This window comes from Dendrobates tinctorius, unplaced genomic scaffold (assembly GCF_039654945.1).
Source record: "Dendrobates tinctorius isolate UK_male_01 unplaced genomic scaffold, ASM3965494v1 ptg000156l, whole genome shotgun sequence".
Taxonomy (NCBI): Eukaryota; Metazoa; Chordata; class Amphibia; order Anura; family Dendrobatidae; genus Dendrobates; species Dendrobates tinctorius.
The window spans coordinates 5,086,237-5,100,852 of record NW_027361823.1 but is presented as its reverse complement, the minus strand read 5'-3'; the positions used below and the strand labels follow the sequence as shown (position 1 = coordinate 5,100,852).

The 14,616-nt window shown below is 47.3% G+C and overlaps 1 protein-coding gene across 1 annotated transcript in view; it reads left to right on the top strand.

Moving 5' to 3' along the window:
• The window catches only part of SUPV3L1 (Suv3 like RNA helicase), a 32,321-nt gene that overhangs the window by 5,569 nt on the left and 12,136 nt on the right, over nucleotides 1-14,616 (top strand). The window contains exons 3-9 of the mRNA XM_073548169.1: nucleotides 4,935-5,042; nucleotides 5,893-6,007; nucleotides 6,173-6,341; nucleotides 6,497-6,608; nucleotides 6,691-6,768; nucleotides 6,907-6,998; nucleotides 8,102-8,282. Coding sequence (XP_073404270.1) covers nucleotides 4,935-5,042; nucleotides 5,893-6,007; nucleotides 6,173-6,341; nucleotides 6,497-6,608; nucleotides 6,691-6,768; nucleotides 6,907-6,998; nucleotides 8,102-8,282 — 855 coding nt within the window. The remainder of the gene's footprint in view (nucleotides 1-4,934; nucleotides 5,043-5,892; nucleotides 6,008-6,172; nucleotides 6,342-6,496; nucleotides 6,609-6,690; nucleotides 6,769-6,906; nucleotides 6,999-8,101; nucleotides 8,283-14,616) is intronic.

Here is a 14,616-nt window from a genome sequence, read left to right as displayed (position 1 = left end):
TCTGGCCCTTAGTTCTCTAAAGGGTCACGTTTCGGTGCTTTCAATTCTTTTCCAGAAGACGCTGTCCTCTCGGCCGCAGGTCAAAACCTTTTCGCAAGGGGCTGCCCATGCAGTTCCGCCATATCGGGCTCCACTGAATCCCTGAGATCTCAATCTAGTCCTAGAGGCTCGCAAGGTTCCCCCTTTGAGCCTCTCAAGGATGTTTCTCTATCCTTTCTCTCTTAGAAAGTGGCCTTTCTTGTGGCCATTACTCCCATCCGGGGTGTCTCAGAGTTGGCGGATCTTTCTTGTCGACCTCCTTTTTTGGTGATTCACCAAGATAAGGTGGTTCTACGGCCTCCACCGTCCTTCCTCCCCAAGGTGGTATCTGCTTTCCACCTGAATGAAGACATCGTTCTACCTTCTTTCTGCCCAGCTCCAGTTCATCCCCGGGAATGCTCCTTGAACAGACTAGAACTGGTCAGGGTGACGACAGTCTATTTGGCTAGAACTGATGCGTTCTGGAAGACAGACTCCCTTTTCGTCATCCCAGATGGTGCACGAAAAGGCTTGCCAGCCTCCAAGGCGACTATGCCGATCTAATCCAGCGAGCAAATCTTAGAAGCTTACCGGATCAAGAACAGAGTGCCCCCTTCTAGGATTAAGGCTCACTCCACCGAGGCAGTGGGCGCGTCCTGGGCGGTGCACCACAGGGCTTCTGCGCTGCAGCTTTGTAAGGCTGCAACATGATCCTCCGTTCACATGTTTGCAAAATTTTACAAGGTCCACACCTACGCTTCGGCGGATGCCAGCCTAGGAAGAAGGATCTTGCAGGCGGCGGTAGTGAGTCCGCTGACCTAATGGAAGTTTGTTTCCCACCCCAGGGACTGCTTTAGGACGTCCCATGGTTCCTGTGTCCCCCAATGAAGCGATAGGGAAAACAGGATTTTTGGTTGCTTACTGTAAAATCTGTTTCTTGGAGCCTTCGTTGGGGGACACAGCACCCTCCCATGTTTTCAACTTCCTACTTTGTTCTGTGTAATATAGTTCTAGTTGAGTTGCCTGTTTGTTCTCTATTCTATTGCTTCTCCTACTGCTTTCTCACTAACTGATTAATCGAGCGCCAGTCGGTGGGGTGTATACTGCGGGGGAGGAGCTAACCTTATTTGCATAGTGGCAGCCTCCTAGTGGCAGCAGCATACACCCATGGTTCCTGTGTCCCCCAATGAAGGCTCCGAGAAACAGATTTTACGGTAAGCAACCAAAAATCCTGTTTTTCCTTGTGGCAATGCTTTGCCTGCTCCATGTCATCCAAATACTTGTCAAACTCCTCATCTGATGAGGATGAAGATATGGCAGCAGTAGCACTGTCAGGACCCAAGTCCTCTTGCGCCTGGCAGTCCTTCTGTAGGCCACTCATCCTAACTGCTACCTCAGTCAGAGCTTCTTTTTCTTTAGTAAGCTGTTGATCATCAAGCAGTATACGATGACTTGGGTCCACATAAACAGCTGCCAGAAAAATTTTATTTTCCAATAGCTGTGTCTCTCTCCATTTCATTGAAGCAGAAATGCCATCTGTGATTAAACCTCCTCTTTGGGACAGGCAAAATAGCAAGTTCTTCCACTTTCTTATGAAAATGCCAGGAGTCAAATCCTCAGCTTGTAATTTTTTAGTCACAGTACATGGGTGATTAAGCAATTCCTTCAATTCAGCCACCTGTGTCCATTGACCTTCATTTAGGGTTACCTGAGGGTTCGCCATATCTATAAGAAACGGTTTTAGTTCAAGCAATCGCTCAATCATTGAATAAAGGTTGCCCCACCGAGTGGCTTGATTGAGAATTGCCCCTTTCCCAGCACGTCTCTTCAAGATGGAATCAATTTTAGGAGTTCTGGCAGCAATAACCAATTTCCTCACTTTTCCAATCAGATTTCCAGCATGTCCCGTTTGCAGACTTTATCTTATTGCCAGCTGCAGCGTGTGCACAACACAGCGCATGTGATGAATAGGAAAGTGTTTTGAAGCAGCTTTAACAAGATCATCTATTTCTACAGTATAATTTTGCTGTTCTTCTGTAGTAATATCTGTTTGTTCCTCAGTTACATGAACAGCACTGTGGCCTTCCATCTCAAACATACCGAATCCTATATTTTCTTCTAGCTGTTGTTCATTACTCTCATTCATCAGTTTAATTGTACTTATGTTTGAAGCATTATCCGTTACAATAGCAAGAACCTGTTCTTTTTTTGAGTTCGTAATCTTGCAGAACTTTTTCCACTAAGGCCTGGAGAAACTGGCTGCTGTGATGAACTTTAGTGTCTTTTACTGCCAGTGTCTTGATAACAATTTCTTTGTTGTCACAAACATATCGAACATTGATGGCAAAATAGTTCACTCTGTGAAGTGTGCATGCATCCATTTTAAGAAACATGAAGCGTCTTTTTAAGATCTTCCTTTTGTTTAAGGGCTTCTTCAATCACTAATTTTCTAATACTTTCTCTTTCCAGAGAAACCAAGTTTGCGGGCCATTTCTCCATTAAGAGCTGTAAAAGCTGGTCGTGCAAATAATGATAATGGTACACAGTCCTTCACAACAAGCTGTATGAGCTGTCTTTTAAACAATATCTTCTGTTATTGTTAAAGTAACTTTGTCACTTCCTAAATATCTTGTTAATGATGTTTGAGATGCTCTTTCCTCATCCTTTGCCTGGCAGGAAGTGCTCGGCGCGGGTTTCTTGGTGCTGCTGTTATCTTTCTCAGTCACAGCTTTGAAAACTTCTGGGTAGAAGCGATGTAAATGTCTTTTTAGATTGGAAGCTTTTGTAGGAGCATTTTTATCACTACCTGAGTATGCACTGATTTTGGCATCACAGCATTTGTTTTCCTCTGGGTCACTTGTCATACATTGACACACAATATTTTTCATCTTGAGTCACTGTGAAATGCTCAAATACAGCTGACTTCATGGGGAGCTTCTTAGACATTTTGTAATCATATAAATTCACTCTCAAAATAATTTTGTCCTATAAAATAAAATAAAATAATGTATATTATAATTCCAGCAAGAGCAGGGAACCATGTACAGTGGGGGAAAATACGAATTTGATACACTGACAATTTTGCAAGTTTTCCCTCCTACAAAGAATGGAGAGGTCTGCAATTGTACACTTCACCTGTGAGAGACAGACTAAAAAAAATCCAGAAAATCATATTGTATGACTTAAATAATATGCATTTTATTGCATGAAATATGTATTTTATACAATAGAAAAACAGAACTTATTATTTGGTACAGAAACCTTTGTTTGCAGTTACAGAGGTCAGACATTTCCTGTAGATTCTGTTTCTCTCAGTTGAATTGTACCTATGATTAAACATTTCAGACCTCTCCATTCTTTGTAGGTGGGAATCGACAGTGTATCAAATACATACTTTCCCCAGTCTATAATTTTAGATAGAAACAAAACAAACTTTGCATAAATCAATAGTACAGTTGACAAATATAAAGTTTGTAAAATGTTATTAGATAGCTTTACTTTGAATTTCCAAACTCACGCTTTTCTTAGGGTACAGCTCACTAAATGCTTCACAGTCTATTAAGAGGGGAGGAGGGAGGGAGCAAGTTTGTTGTGTATCATACTCCAGGAACAAAGAAACTGATAACAGAGCTAATAACTTGATGTTTTGGCTTCTATACCTATACAAGTCCTCATATAAGTCCTCATTAATCCTGTTACTGTATTTTCTCTGTATATTGTATGTATATTATATAAAAAGCTAGCTTCCCAAAAGTATATGAGCTCAAAGAAAAAACAAACAAGCATACAGAGAGAACATACAGTATACTGGACTATTGATTTATGCACAGTTTATAGAAAGTTTAAATATGCTTTAAGAAGTAATTACCTTAATCTTATTATCCTGTTCACTCTAGCAATTCTTCTGAGATGAGTGCAGGCCTCCATCTTTCTGTGTGTGTTTACTTTGTTCCCTTGTCTGTAGAGGAGGAGCTTCACTGGTGCTGGAGTGCAGCACTGACTTATCTCAGCTAAGACCAAGCCTAGACCCTCGGGCTACATTCACACCATGGGCGTAGCCAGGATCAAACCTAGGGGGGAGCAGAACCTCATACTGCACAGCTCAGCTGCTGCAGAACATCATACTGCACACCCCTACACTTGAAAATAAAGCCTGCACCTTAAGAAGATGTGGTGATGAATTCAGTCTATTTATTCCAACTATCAATTGATGTTGATGTGTTACTGAAGACGAGCAATGCCTGTCCTGGGCGTCCTTTTGGGCAGCTATGAGGTGTACCTGACTGGTGCTAAAAAAAAATTGTTAGTCTGTGTGCTACCCGGCTTTCATTCTTTTTGGTACAGATAAGATATGGATAGACAGATATGGATAAATGGATAGATAGAGCAGATTTCTAATCTGCTTTTCCTATTGAAAACATTAGCTATGAGCTCAAAAACCTTTCAGGTGATGCGTTTTTTTAAAAAGCTGATCTGCTTTTGCGGCTAAAAAACGTATCCTCAAAAAACGCAGCAAAAACGTTGTGTGTGAATGTAGCCTTAGATCAGGAACAGAACAGCCATTTATAGGACATTTCATAACTTTCCCAAATTCCTCTGAAAAAATATTCAGCACATTCTGCATTGAACTACTGTACCCAATTTATTATATATTTTAGGAGTCGGACCATTTTATACCGACTCCACCAAAATGAGCTCAGACTCCACAGCCCTGGATCTGATCTCACATCTCTGGATAACACGTTTTCTTTCACTTTCTATAAGGAGCATTTTGCACTTCTATTTCCTAGGACTGACAGATTTCAAGCAGAACACAATGCGTTGTGCTGAATGTAAATGAAGTGAAGACGTTATGTAACTTACGAGACACAAACAGGAGTTCACACAAATTGATTTGAAGTCTTATTTTCTTGCAGCTCGTCTTTTTCATCAAGCTTTTATCAGCTTCAGGAGATATGTTATGGAAAGTGACCCTCTGCAAGTGGATCTGCACATTGTCTTGAATGATATTTGCTGTGGAGTTGGTATGTGTACCACAAACCATAAGGAACGGCTCATTGTATTATATACACATATTCAATACTTTATTGCTCCCCATCACATTTGTCATCTGGAGGGCTGTGAACAGAGACTAATGTAGTGCCATTGAAGAAGTACATACTTCTGGCTTTTATCTGAGTGATCTCCAAAGTAAATGTTGCTGGACTTTTTAAAGACATAAATGGAGTGTTGTAAAAATGTAGTGGCCTGAATCGCTAAAGCAAAAATCCATTGGGACCTCTCCTTTCTAATGATTGGTAGAGATCCAAACTCGCGGACCTCTGTAAATGAAGTGTTTCCGGAAAGTTAGAGGTTGTCCACTACTATTAGCATTGATGACCTATCCTTAGGATGGGTGATCAATGTCTGATCGGTCGTGGTCTGACACCCTGCACCCCCGCCAATCTGCTGCTGTAGGCAACTGTCGGGCTAAAATGCTCACTTGCAGAGATGGCCATATTCTTATAGTGGCCATGGCTGGGTACTTCACAGCCGCCTCCTATTCAAATCAATAGGAGTCGGATGTTTAGTACCCGGTCGCAGCTGCAATCAGAAGACTGCTAACTCTGCATGTGAGCATTTCCGGCCACCGGCACATATAATGGCTGATCGCCAGGTGTCGGATCCCGATCGAGCATGCATTGGTGACCTATCCAAAGGATAGGGCATCAGTGATAAAGTAGTGAACAACCTATTTAAACTATTTTGATCATTAACAAATATTTGGACAATAAATTAGTGTGCCACTGCTGACTTCATTGCTAAGTTGCTTGCATTGAAGCTGCCCTTCTTGAAACATGGTGTCCTTTTGTAATGACTTTATGCTTTATTTAGGTCACATGGATGATATTTTCCCATTCTTCATGAGACATGCGAGGCAGGTCTTCCCAATGCTGGATTGTATGGACGATCTCCGGAAAATAAGCGATTTGAGATTACCTCCTAATTGGTATGTGAACCCCCCCCCATTTGGGTGTCATTGCTATAAATGCTTCTGACACTCTTGACCACATAGTATTCTGTGTATGAACAGACACTTGTGTATGGTTTAGTTTGCTAATATGCTGTTTTCAAAGCTCTCAGTGTGAACCATCTTTCTGTGATTTTGATATAGGTATCCTGAAGCGAGAGCAATTCAGCGCAAGATTATTTTTCACGCTGGACCCACAAACAGTGGCAAAACATATCATGCGATCCAGAGATACATGGGGGCCAAATCTGGGATATATTGTGGCCCATTAAAACTTCTTGCGCATGAAATTTACAAGAAGAGTAATGATGCGGTAAGAATTTTCTCTTTAATATTATATTTTGTTATCTATTCTGCTAGAATTGACGTATTGCTTCTAGCAGAGCTTTCATCTTCCTGTGTTTTCTCAGTGTGAGATGTTGGAAACAATTCAGATAGTGTCTATTCTATATTTTCTTCTTTCTGTAGGGTGTGCCATGTGATTTAATCACAGGAGAGGAGCTGATATATGTAGATCCAGAAGGAAAGGCTTCGGCACACGCTGCGTGCACAGTGGAGATGTGCAGTGTGAACACACCTTGTAAGCAACCTCCAGTGCAACTAAAATGCCACATCCTTACTGGCGTATTATGATACCAATGATGTTTGTTTATTTTTTTAAGATGAGGTAGCTGTGATAGATGAGATTCAGATGATAAGAGATCCTGGTAGAGGTTGGGCTTGGACAAGAGCACTTTTAGGTACTCGCTCTACATTTTTTTCCCCATTTCTAATCCTCGTTTTGTTCCCTGTTCTCTCTCTCTCTCTCTGTGCTCCCCTTTCCTTTTCTGATCTCTTTCTCATCTTTTTAATTGAAGCTGTTGAATTTTCCGTTTTAGGCCTCTGTGCTCAAGAAATCCATGTATGTGGGGAGATGGCTGCTATTAATTTAGTAACCGAGCTGATGTACACAACTGGTGAAGAAGTAGAGGTAACATTATTACGTTAGGTTTCTTTTCTAGTTGATTTCTACTATAGAGGTCAGGAGTAAGAATAGCTACTGATATCAACAGTGTAAAGACTGTAGTTGTTTTTGCTATAGTCCTGCAAAATATATGAAAGCAGTACTTGTAAGGTACCTGGTGGATTATAGAAGTTATCCAGATCTGAGAGCTGCACTAGGCATCTTGCCTAGATTTGCTTTTCAAAGGATGGGAGGTTTCAATCAACCACTTTTCTTTATCGCTTCATTGGGGGACACAGGTAACCATGGGTGTATGCTGCCATGGTTACCTGTGTCCCCCAATCAAGGCTCCAAGAAATAGATTTTACGGTGAGTACCAAAAATCCCTCTTTTGCCCCATACAAAAAAGCAGAATTTCATAATATAAAAATTGTAAAAAAAAAACAACAATTTTAGCTCAAGCTGCAAATTCTTTCTAAATGTTTACACATGCAATCAATTTTTCTTTAATAATGAATGGCTACTTGTTGGACATGCAAGGGAGTCTCAGTACATCATAATTGTGTAAACCACACACAGGTGCTCAGTACACGTATGGTGTGGCCACGTTGTTCAGCGCTTCTTCCCAACTTTTTATTTTCCATTTATTTTCACCCCCCCTCTCCATTGATTTTACAGGTTTTGCTTTTGGAAGCAGAGAAGGGAGGTGATGGATAGCATACAATTAGGTAGAACTGTTTGGCCGTGCCAAGCACCTCCGCTTAGTTTGGACAGTCATTTTGTACTTACAGATTTGCTTTAGTCTCATGCACAAATGATAGAGCTTCAACTTCCGCCATTTGATTCCTCTGACACAGCGCCTCTGTAACTTTGCATACAATGTTGTATGCCAGAATGTTGTCTTTTTTGCAAAACCCCTTTGAGTAAGACAAAAAACTATGTAGAGTCTGAGGCACGCAGAGATATAGTATTTCTCAACGGCAGATTCCTGTGGCCGTCGTGATTAGATTACATGTGACGATCATATATAATATGGCCTTATGTTGGTAACAGGGTAAATTAGAGACCCCCTAACTGGTTGCTCTGCAAGAATTAGTATTGTATGTAGTATCCTTATTTTTTCTTTTGAGGTACGGAATTATGAAAGACTGACATCTCTTAAGATTTTGGATCATGCTCTCCAGTCATTGAATAATCTAAGGCCTGGCGACTGTATAGTTTGTTTCAATAAGAACGACATCTTCTCTGTTAGCCGGCAGATCGAGGCACGGGGTTTAGAATGTGCTGTAATCTATGGCAGCCTACCTCCAGGTGAGTCCTTCTGTTCTCAGCTTGAAAACGATATTTCTCGTTCGCCTTATTGGGGGACACAGAGACCTTGGGTGTATGCTGCTGCCACTAGGAGGCTGACACTATGCACAAAAAAAGGTTAGCTCCTCCTCCGCAGTGTACACCCCACCGACCGGCAGAGAATTCCTCAGTTTAGCTTAGTGTCAGTAGGAGGTGGACACGGGTCTTTTATTAGACCCATATCTACCTCGTCGTGCGTCGTTCCTTTTCAGGTTCTACGGAGGGATACAGAGTGAAAAGTCACATCTGTACTCCCACATGGAGTCTGCAAGTACGGCGTGTACTGCCACCCCGTATCCTTGCAGTTCTCCGCGGCAGGACCAGCCAGACGGACGCCGACACCAAGACGTGCCAGCGACTCCAGGGGTCCTTGTCGCCAGTCTCCCTCCCACTCGCCTACCAGAGCCTGTCGGTTGGATGAGACGCAAGACTTCTTCAGACAGGTAACGGATCGTGGATGGGTGAGTATTTTTTTTTTTTTTATTTATTTACCTAGCTGCCCATTCCCGACGGTCGCCTCTTCAATGGTCACAGGGGAACCCCGGTTGTAGGCGCTGCGGTCGCTCGCAGTCGCCACAAGGCTATAGGCAGCTCAATCTTGCTGGACATCCCCCCTTCCCTCCCCCCCCCCCTTCTGGGGACAGGGAGCACAGGGTTTTTTCCCATTGGGAGCGGCTTGCGACTGCGGCGTCCCACTTTTTCGGACCTCCGCGCCGACCCCTTGCTGACAGGCGGCCGCCGCAACTAATTTAGGCCCCGGCTTCAGTTCGGGCCTACCGCTGCGTCGCGGCCACGCCCCCCGCCCCTTTCTTCTAAGCGGGCTTCTCTCCCGCTCTTCCCAGGTCCTCCCACCGCCTGTCCTTCACCTGCCCAGCCTGTTATTGGCTAGAGGGCGGTGAATTGTTAACCCTGCGTGGTGCTCCGCCCTCCCTCATCTCCTGAACGCGAGCTTTTTCTCAGGAAGGCGCCATTTTCCCAGCCTGTTAGCCGGGCACCAGCTCCTCACTGGATAGCATCTTCTCCAGCTGGTTTTTTTTTCAGGAGGTCTGTCGGCCGGATTTCGCTCTGACCTGCATCCACTGACAGGTCGCAGAGCGTCGCTTCTGGGGACACCGGACCGTGAGTAGCTCTGCACTGCAGACTGACCCTTCTCCGCCCTCTGTCCCCCAACCTTCCGGCATTACCTCAGCTTTTCACTATGTCTAACTCTAAGTCTGATCGTACCCGCTCTACCGCCCCCCCCTGCACTTTAGTCAAGTACTTTGCATGTTCTTCGTGCAATCGCAAACTTCCCTCAGGCCAGTCCACTCCCCTCTGCCTGGATTGTAGCAATCCAATCCAGCCTGACGCCGCTCAGGAGCCATCCATAGCCCCAGTGGTGAGTGAGCCCCCCCATGCCGGGCTGGGCCTCCTCGCTATCTCAATCAGTGGCAGACCTCACCAAGGTGTCTCAGTCCCTGGTGGCCGTTCTTGATAAGTTGCCCCTGGACTCTTCAGCAGGGCCAAGCAGGTCCCAAATTGTTCCATCTGAATCAGCCAGCGGTAGTCGCAAAAGACCCAGGCAAGATTCCCAGCCGGAATCCTCTCCTAGTCCCATCTCACCGCATAGCCCTTCTCACCAGCCTCCCTCTCGGGCCTCCTCTCCCGAGTCAGGGGAAGCGCTTTCGGACAGGTCATATGAGGGGATTTTAGAGCTGGATTCAGACCAGGATGCAAGCATGAAGGTCACAGTGCAGGACCTCATTGCTGCGATCCATCATACCTTCGATATTGCTGACTCCCCTGCGAAATCCTCAGATCAGGAGGTTTCGTTCAGACGGGCAGAAACTCCTTCCAGGGTTTTTCCTTTCCATTCCGAGTTTGGGAAAATTTTTACCAAGGAAAGAGAGGATCCGACCAGACGCTTTCAAAGAGGAAAACGTCTCGGCATACTCTACCCATTTGCTAAGGAGCTCACGGACAACTGGTCGGCCTCTCCCTCGGTCGATCCGCCCGTGTCCAGGCTATCCAATAACACGGTTCTCCCGCTTTCAGGCGTGGCGTCCCTAAAGGATTCTAATGACAGGATTATAGAATCCCTGGCGAAGTCTGCCTTTGAAGCGGCTTCAGCGGCGGTGTGTCCAATCTTTGCTTCATCCTGGGCAGCAAAGGCCATAGCCACGTGGGCAGACGACCTTCGTCAAGGCATCTTAGATAAGGCGCAACCGGAGCATTTGGCCGATCTCGCCAATCAGATCTCCCATGCTGGGGACTATCTTCTCTCCGCTTCCTTGGATGCTGCATCCTGTGCAGTTCAGGCGTCAAGCAACGTTGTTGCAATTCGACGTACAATTTGGCTAAAGGCATGGCAAGCGGACTTGTCTTCTAAAAAGTCCCTCACTAACCTGCCTTTTCAGGGGGTGCGCCTCTTTGGGTCCCAATTGGACCAGATTATTAAGGACGCCACCGGAGGCACGAGTTCACTCCTCCCTCAGTCCAAGCCTCGCAGACCCCCTCTAAGGCGTCAGTTTCGACCCTTTCGGACTTTCCGCCGTTTCAATACGGCGGACAACTCCTCCAGCCAACAGAGACCACAGGCTCGCCAGGAGAGAAAGAAAGTTTCCTTCAGACCCACTCCTTCCTGGCGACCCCACTCCTCCCAGGGCAGACCGTCTAGATCTGGACGGTCTACTTCAGCATGACTATCATCGGGCACGCGAGGGGCCTTTCCAATTGGGAGGTCGACTTCTTTCCTTCAGGGACGTTTGGCTGGCCGCCGTGGAGGACGCCTGGGTCAGGGAGGTCGTATCCTCAGGATACAAGATAGAGTTCGTCTCTCTCCCACGGGATCGTTTCTTCGAATCCCGGCCTCCAAAGGATCCAGCCTTGATCCCGGGGTTCTCTACGGCTATCGCCGCTCTACTCAGTTCCGGGGTGATTGTGCCCGTTCCCGAATCGGAGCGCTTCACGGGGTTCTACTCGAACCTGTTTGTAGTGCCGAAAAAAGACGGCGCAGTTCGACCCATCTTGGATCTCAAGCTGCTCAACAAGAAAGTCCGCCTTCGCCACTTCCGCATGGAGTCGCTTCGCTCGGTCATCGCCTCCATGGAGGAGCAGGAATTCATGTGCTCAATAGACATCCAAGATGCCTATTTACATGTTCCAATTTTCTCCGGACATCAGAAGTTCCTGCGCTTTGCGATTCGACAGCACCACTACCAGTTTGTCGCACTGCCCTTCGGTCTTGCCACCGCTCCCAGAGTCTTCACGAAGATCATGGCTGCGTTGATGGCTTTGTTGAGAGTCAGAGGCCTCATTCTTTTCCCGTACCTAGACGATATTCTGATCAAGGCTCCCTCATTCCAACAGGCTCACCAAAGTTTGTCAATCGTCCTGGACACTCTTTCCAATTTCGGGTGGATCGTCAACCGGAAAAAGTCCTGTCTGGTTCCTACCCAACGCCTGGTCTTTCTAGGTCTTCTGTTCGACACTCGTCGGTCAAGGGTCTTTCTTCCACAAGAAAAGATTCTCTCTCTGCAGCAGGAAGTACGATCGCTGCAGACCTCGCGATTCCCATCCCTCCGTACAGCCATGAGGGTCCTGGGAAAGATGGTGGCGGCGATAGAGGCAGTTCCCTTTGCCCAATTTCACGCCAGGCCTCTCCAGCAGGCCATTCTATCGAAGTGGAACAGGTCGCCTCGGTCCCTGGATCGCCCTGTCCATCTTTCTTACCGGATCAAGCGGTCTCTCAACTGGTGGTTGTCGTCACCTCTCATTCTATCGGGTCGATCCTTCCTTCCCATTCACTGGCAAATAGTAACCACAGATGCCAGTCTCCTCGGTTGGGGTGCTGTGTTCCGCAACCACACTGTTCAGGGTCGATGGTCGGATCGGGAATCAGCGCTGCCGATCAACGTTCTGGAGATTCGAGCGATCCATCTTGCTCTGGTCCACTGGGAAAGGCTCCTCAAGGGACTGCCGGTACGGATTCAGATAGACAACGCCACAGCGGTGGCATATGTCAACCGCCAAGGGGGAACACGGAGTGTCTCAGCCCTGGCGGAGGTGTCCAAGATTCTTCGTTGGGCGGAGATTTCCGTTCCGACAATTTCCGCGGTTCACATTCCCGGCGTAGACAACTGGGCCGCCGATTTTCTCAGCCGCGAGGGTCTCGCGGCGGGAGAATGGTCCCTACATCCGGAAGTGTTTCATCTGCTCTACCTTCGGTGGGGAACCCCGGATGTAGACCTCATGGCGTCTCGCCTCAACAGGAAAGTCCCACAATTCGTGTCCAGGTCTCGGGACCCTCTGGCAGTTGGCGCCGACGCCCTGGCCGTTCCTTGGTCCCAGTTCGAACTTCCCTACCTGTTCCCTCCTCTGCCTCTTCTTCCCAAGCTGTTGAAGAAGATCAAGGCAGAAGGACTTCCGGTCATTCTCATCGCCCCGAATTGGCCCAGAAGGTCTTGGTTCGCGGACATTGTCAACCTTCTCGCGGACGCCCCCTGGAAGCTTCCAGACAGAACAGATCTGCTGTCTCAGGGTCCGATTTGCCACCCCAATTCTCGGCCGCTCAATTTAACGGCGTGGCTGTTGAGACCGAGGTTCTGAAACGAGCAGGATTTTCCGACCACGTAATTCAGACCATGATCCGAGCCAGAAAGCCATCATCTTCCAAGATTTACTACCGTACTTGGAAGGCCTATTTCACTTGGTGTGAGACCAATGACGTCGCGCCAATGTCCTTTTCGCTCCCTTCAGTCCTAGCGTTTCTTCAGGCAGGATTGGATGCGGGGCTTGCCCTCAGTTCCCTGAAGGGTCAAGTTTCGGCGCTGTCCATTCTGTTTCAGAAAACGTTGGCTTCCCGTCCTCAGGTTAAGACCTTTCTTCAGGGCGTGGCTCACACGGTCCTGCCGTACCGGGCGCCCATGGATCCATGGGATCTTAATCTGGTTCTTGAGGTTCTGCAAGGTCCGCCCTTTGAACCCCTCAGGGATATTTCCCTTTCTCTCCTTTCTTGGAAGGTAGCCTTTCTGGTGGCCATCACCTCCGTCCGGCGCATGTCGGAACTGGCAACTCTTTCGTCCCGCTCTCCCTTTCTGGTTCTCCACCAGGATAAGGTAGTTCTGCGGCCTCCGCCCTCGTTCCTTCCGAAGGTGGTGTCCTCGTTTCACCTCAACAAGGATATCGTGCTACCGTCCTTTTGTCCGAATCCAGCTCATCCCCGAGAGCGGTCCTTGAACAAGCTGGACCTGGTTAGGGCGGTAAGAGTCTATCTGTCTAGGACGACTTCCTTGCGAAAGACAGAGTCTCTTTTCATTATCCCTGATGGAGCGCGGAAAGGTCACCCGGCGTCAAAGGCCACCATTGCTCGCTGGATCAGATCGGCTATCCTGGAAGCCTATCGTGTTAAGCGTCGCGGAGCCCCTCCGGGTATCAGGGCCCACTCTACTCGGGCAGTGGGTGCCTCCTGGGCGGTGCGCCACAGAGCTTCCGCACTGCAGCTTTGCAAAGCTGCAACATGGTCATCAGTTCACACGTTTGTGAAATTCTACAGAGTCCACACCTACGCTTCGGCGGACGCCAGCCTAGGTAGACGGATTCTGCAGGCCGCGGTGGTGAGTCCGCTGGCCTGATGGAAGTTTGTTTCCCACCCCAGGGACTGCTTTGGGACGTCCCAAGGTCTCTGTGTCCCCCAATAAGGCGAACGAGAAAACAGGATTTTTGCGTTGCTTACCGTAAAATCTGTTTCTCGAAGCCTTCATTGGGGGACACAGCACCCTCCCATGTTTTACAGCTCCTGTTCTTACTTTGGTTGAATGGTTACAGTTGAGTTGTTTATGTTGTCAACCTATTCTGTTACTTCTCCTACTACTTTCTCACTAACTGAGGAATTCTCTGCCGGTCGGTGGGGTGTACACTGCGGAGGAGGAGCTAACCTTTTTTTGTGCATAGTGTCAGCCTCCTAGTGGCAGCAGCATACACCCAAGGTCTCTGTGTCCCCCAATGAAGGCTTCGAGAAACAGATTTTACGGTAAGCAACGCAAAAATCCTGTTATCTTCCCCCATAACACAAGACAGTGACACTTAACAAGCATTTATAAGGGCACAGTCATATGGCCGTATGAATCGGAGTGAGATGAGAACGCCGTGCATGGGACTGGCCAGCTGCTCTCCCAACCCGAGCGAAATGCAGCTGTCCTGCTCAGGAGAGCCGCCAGCCACTGCATTCTGATCTCGCTCCTGTTTATATGGCTGTCTGGCTGCGCCCTAAGGCTATGTGCACACGCGGATTCTGCTGCGTTTCCGGCCCTGCGGA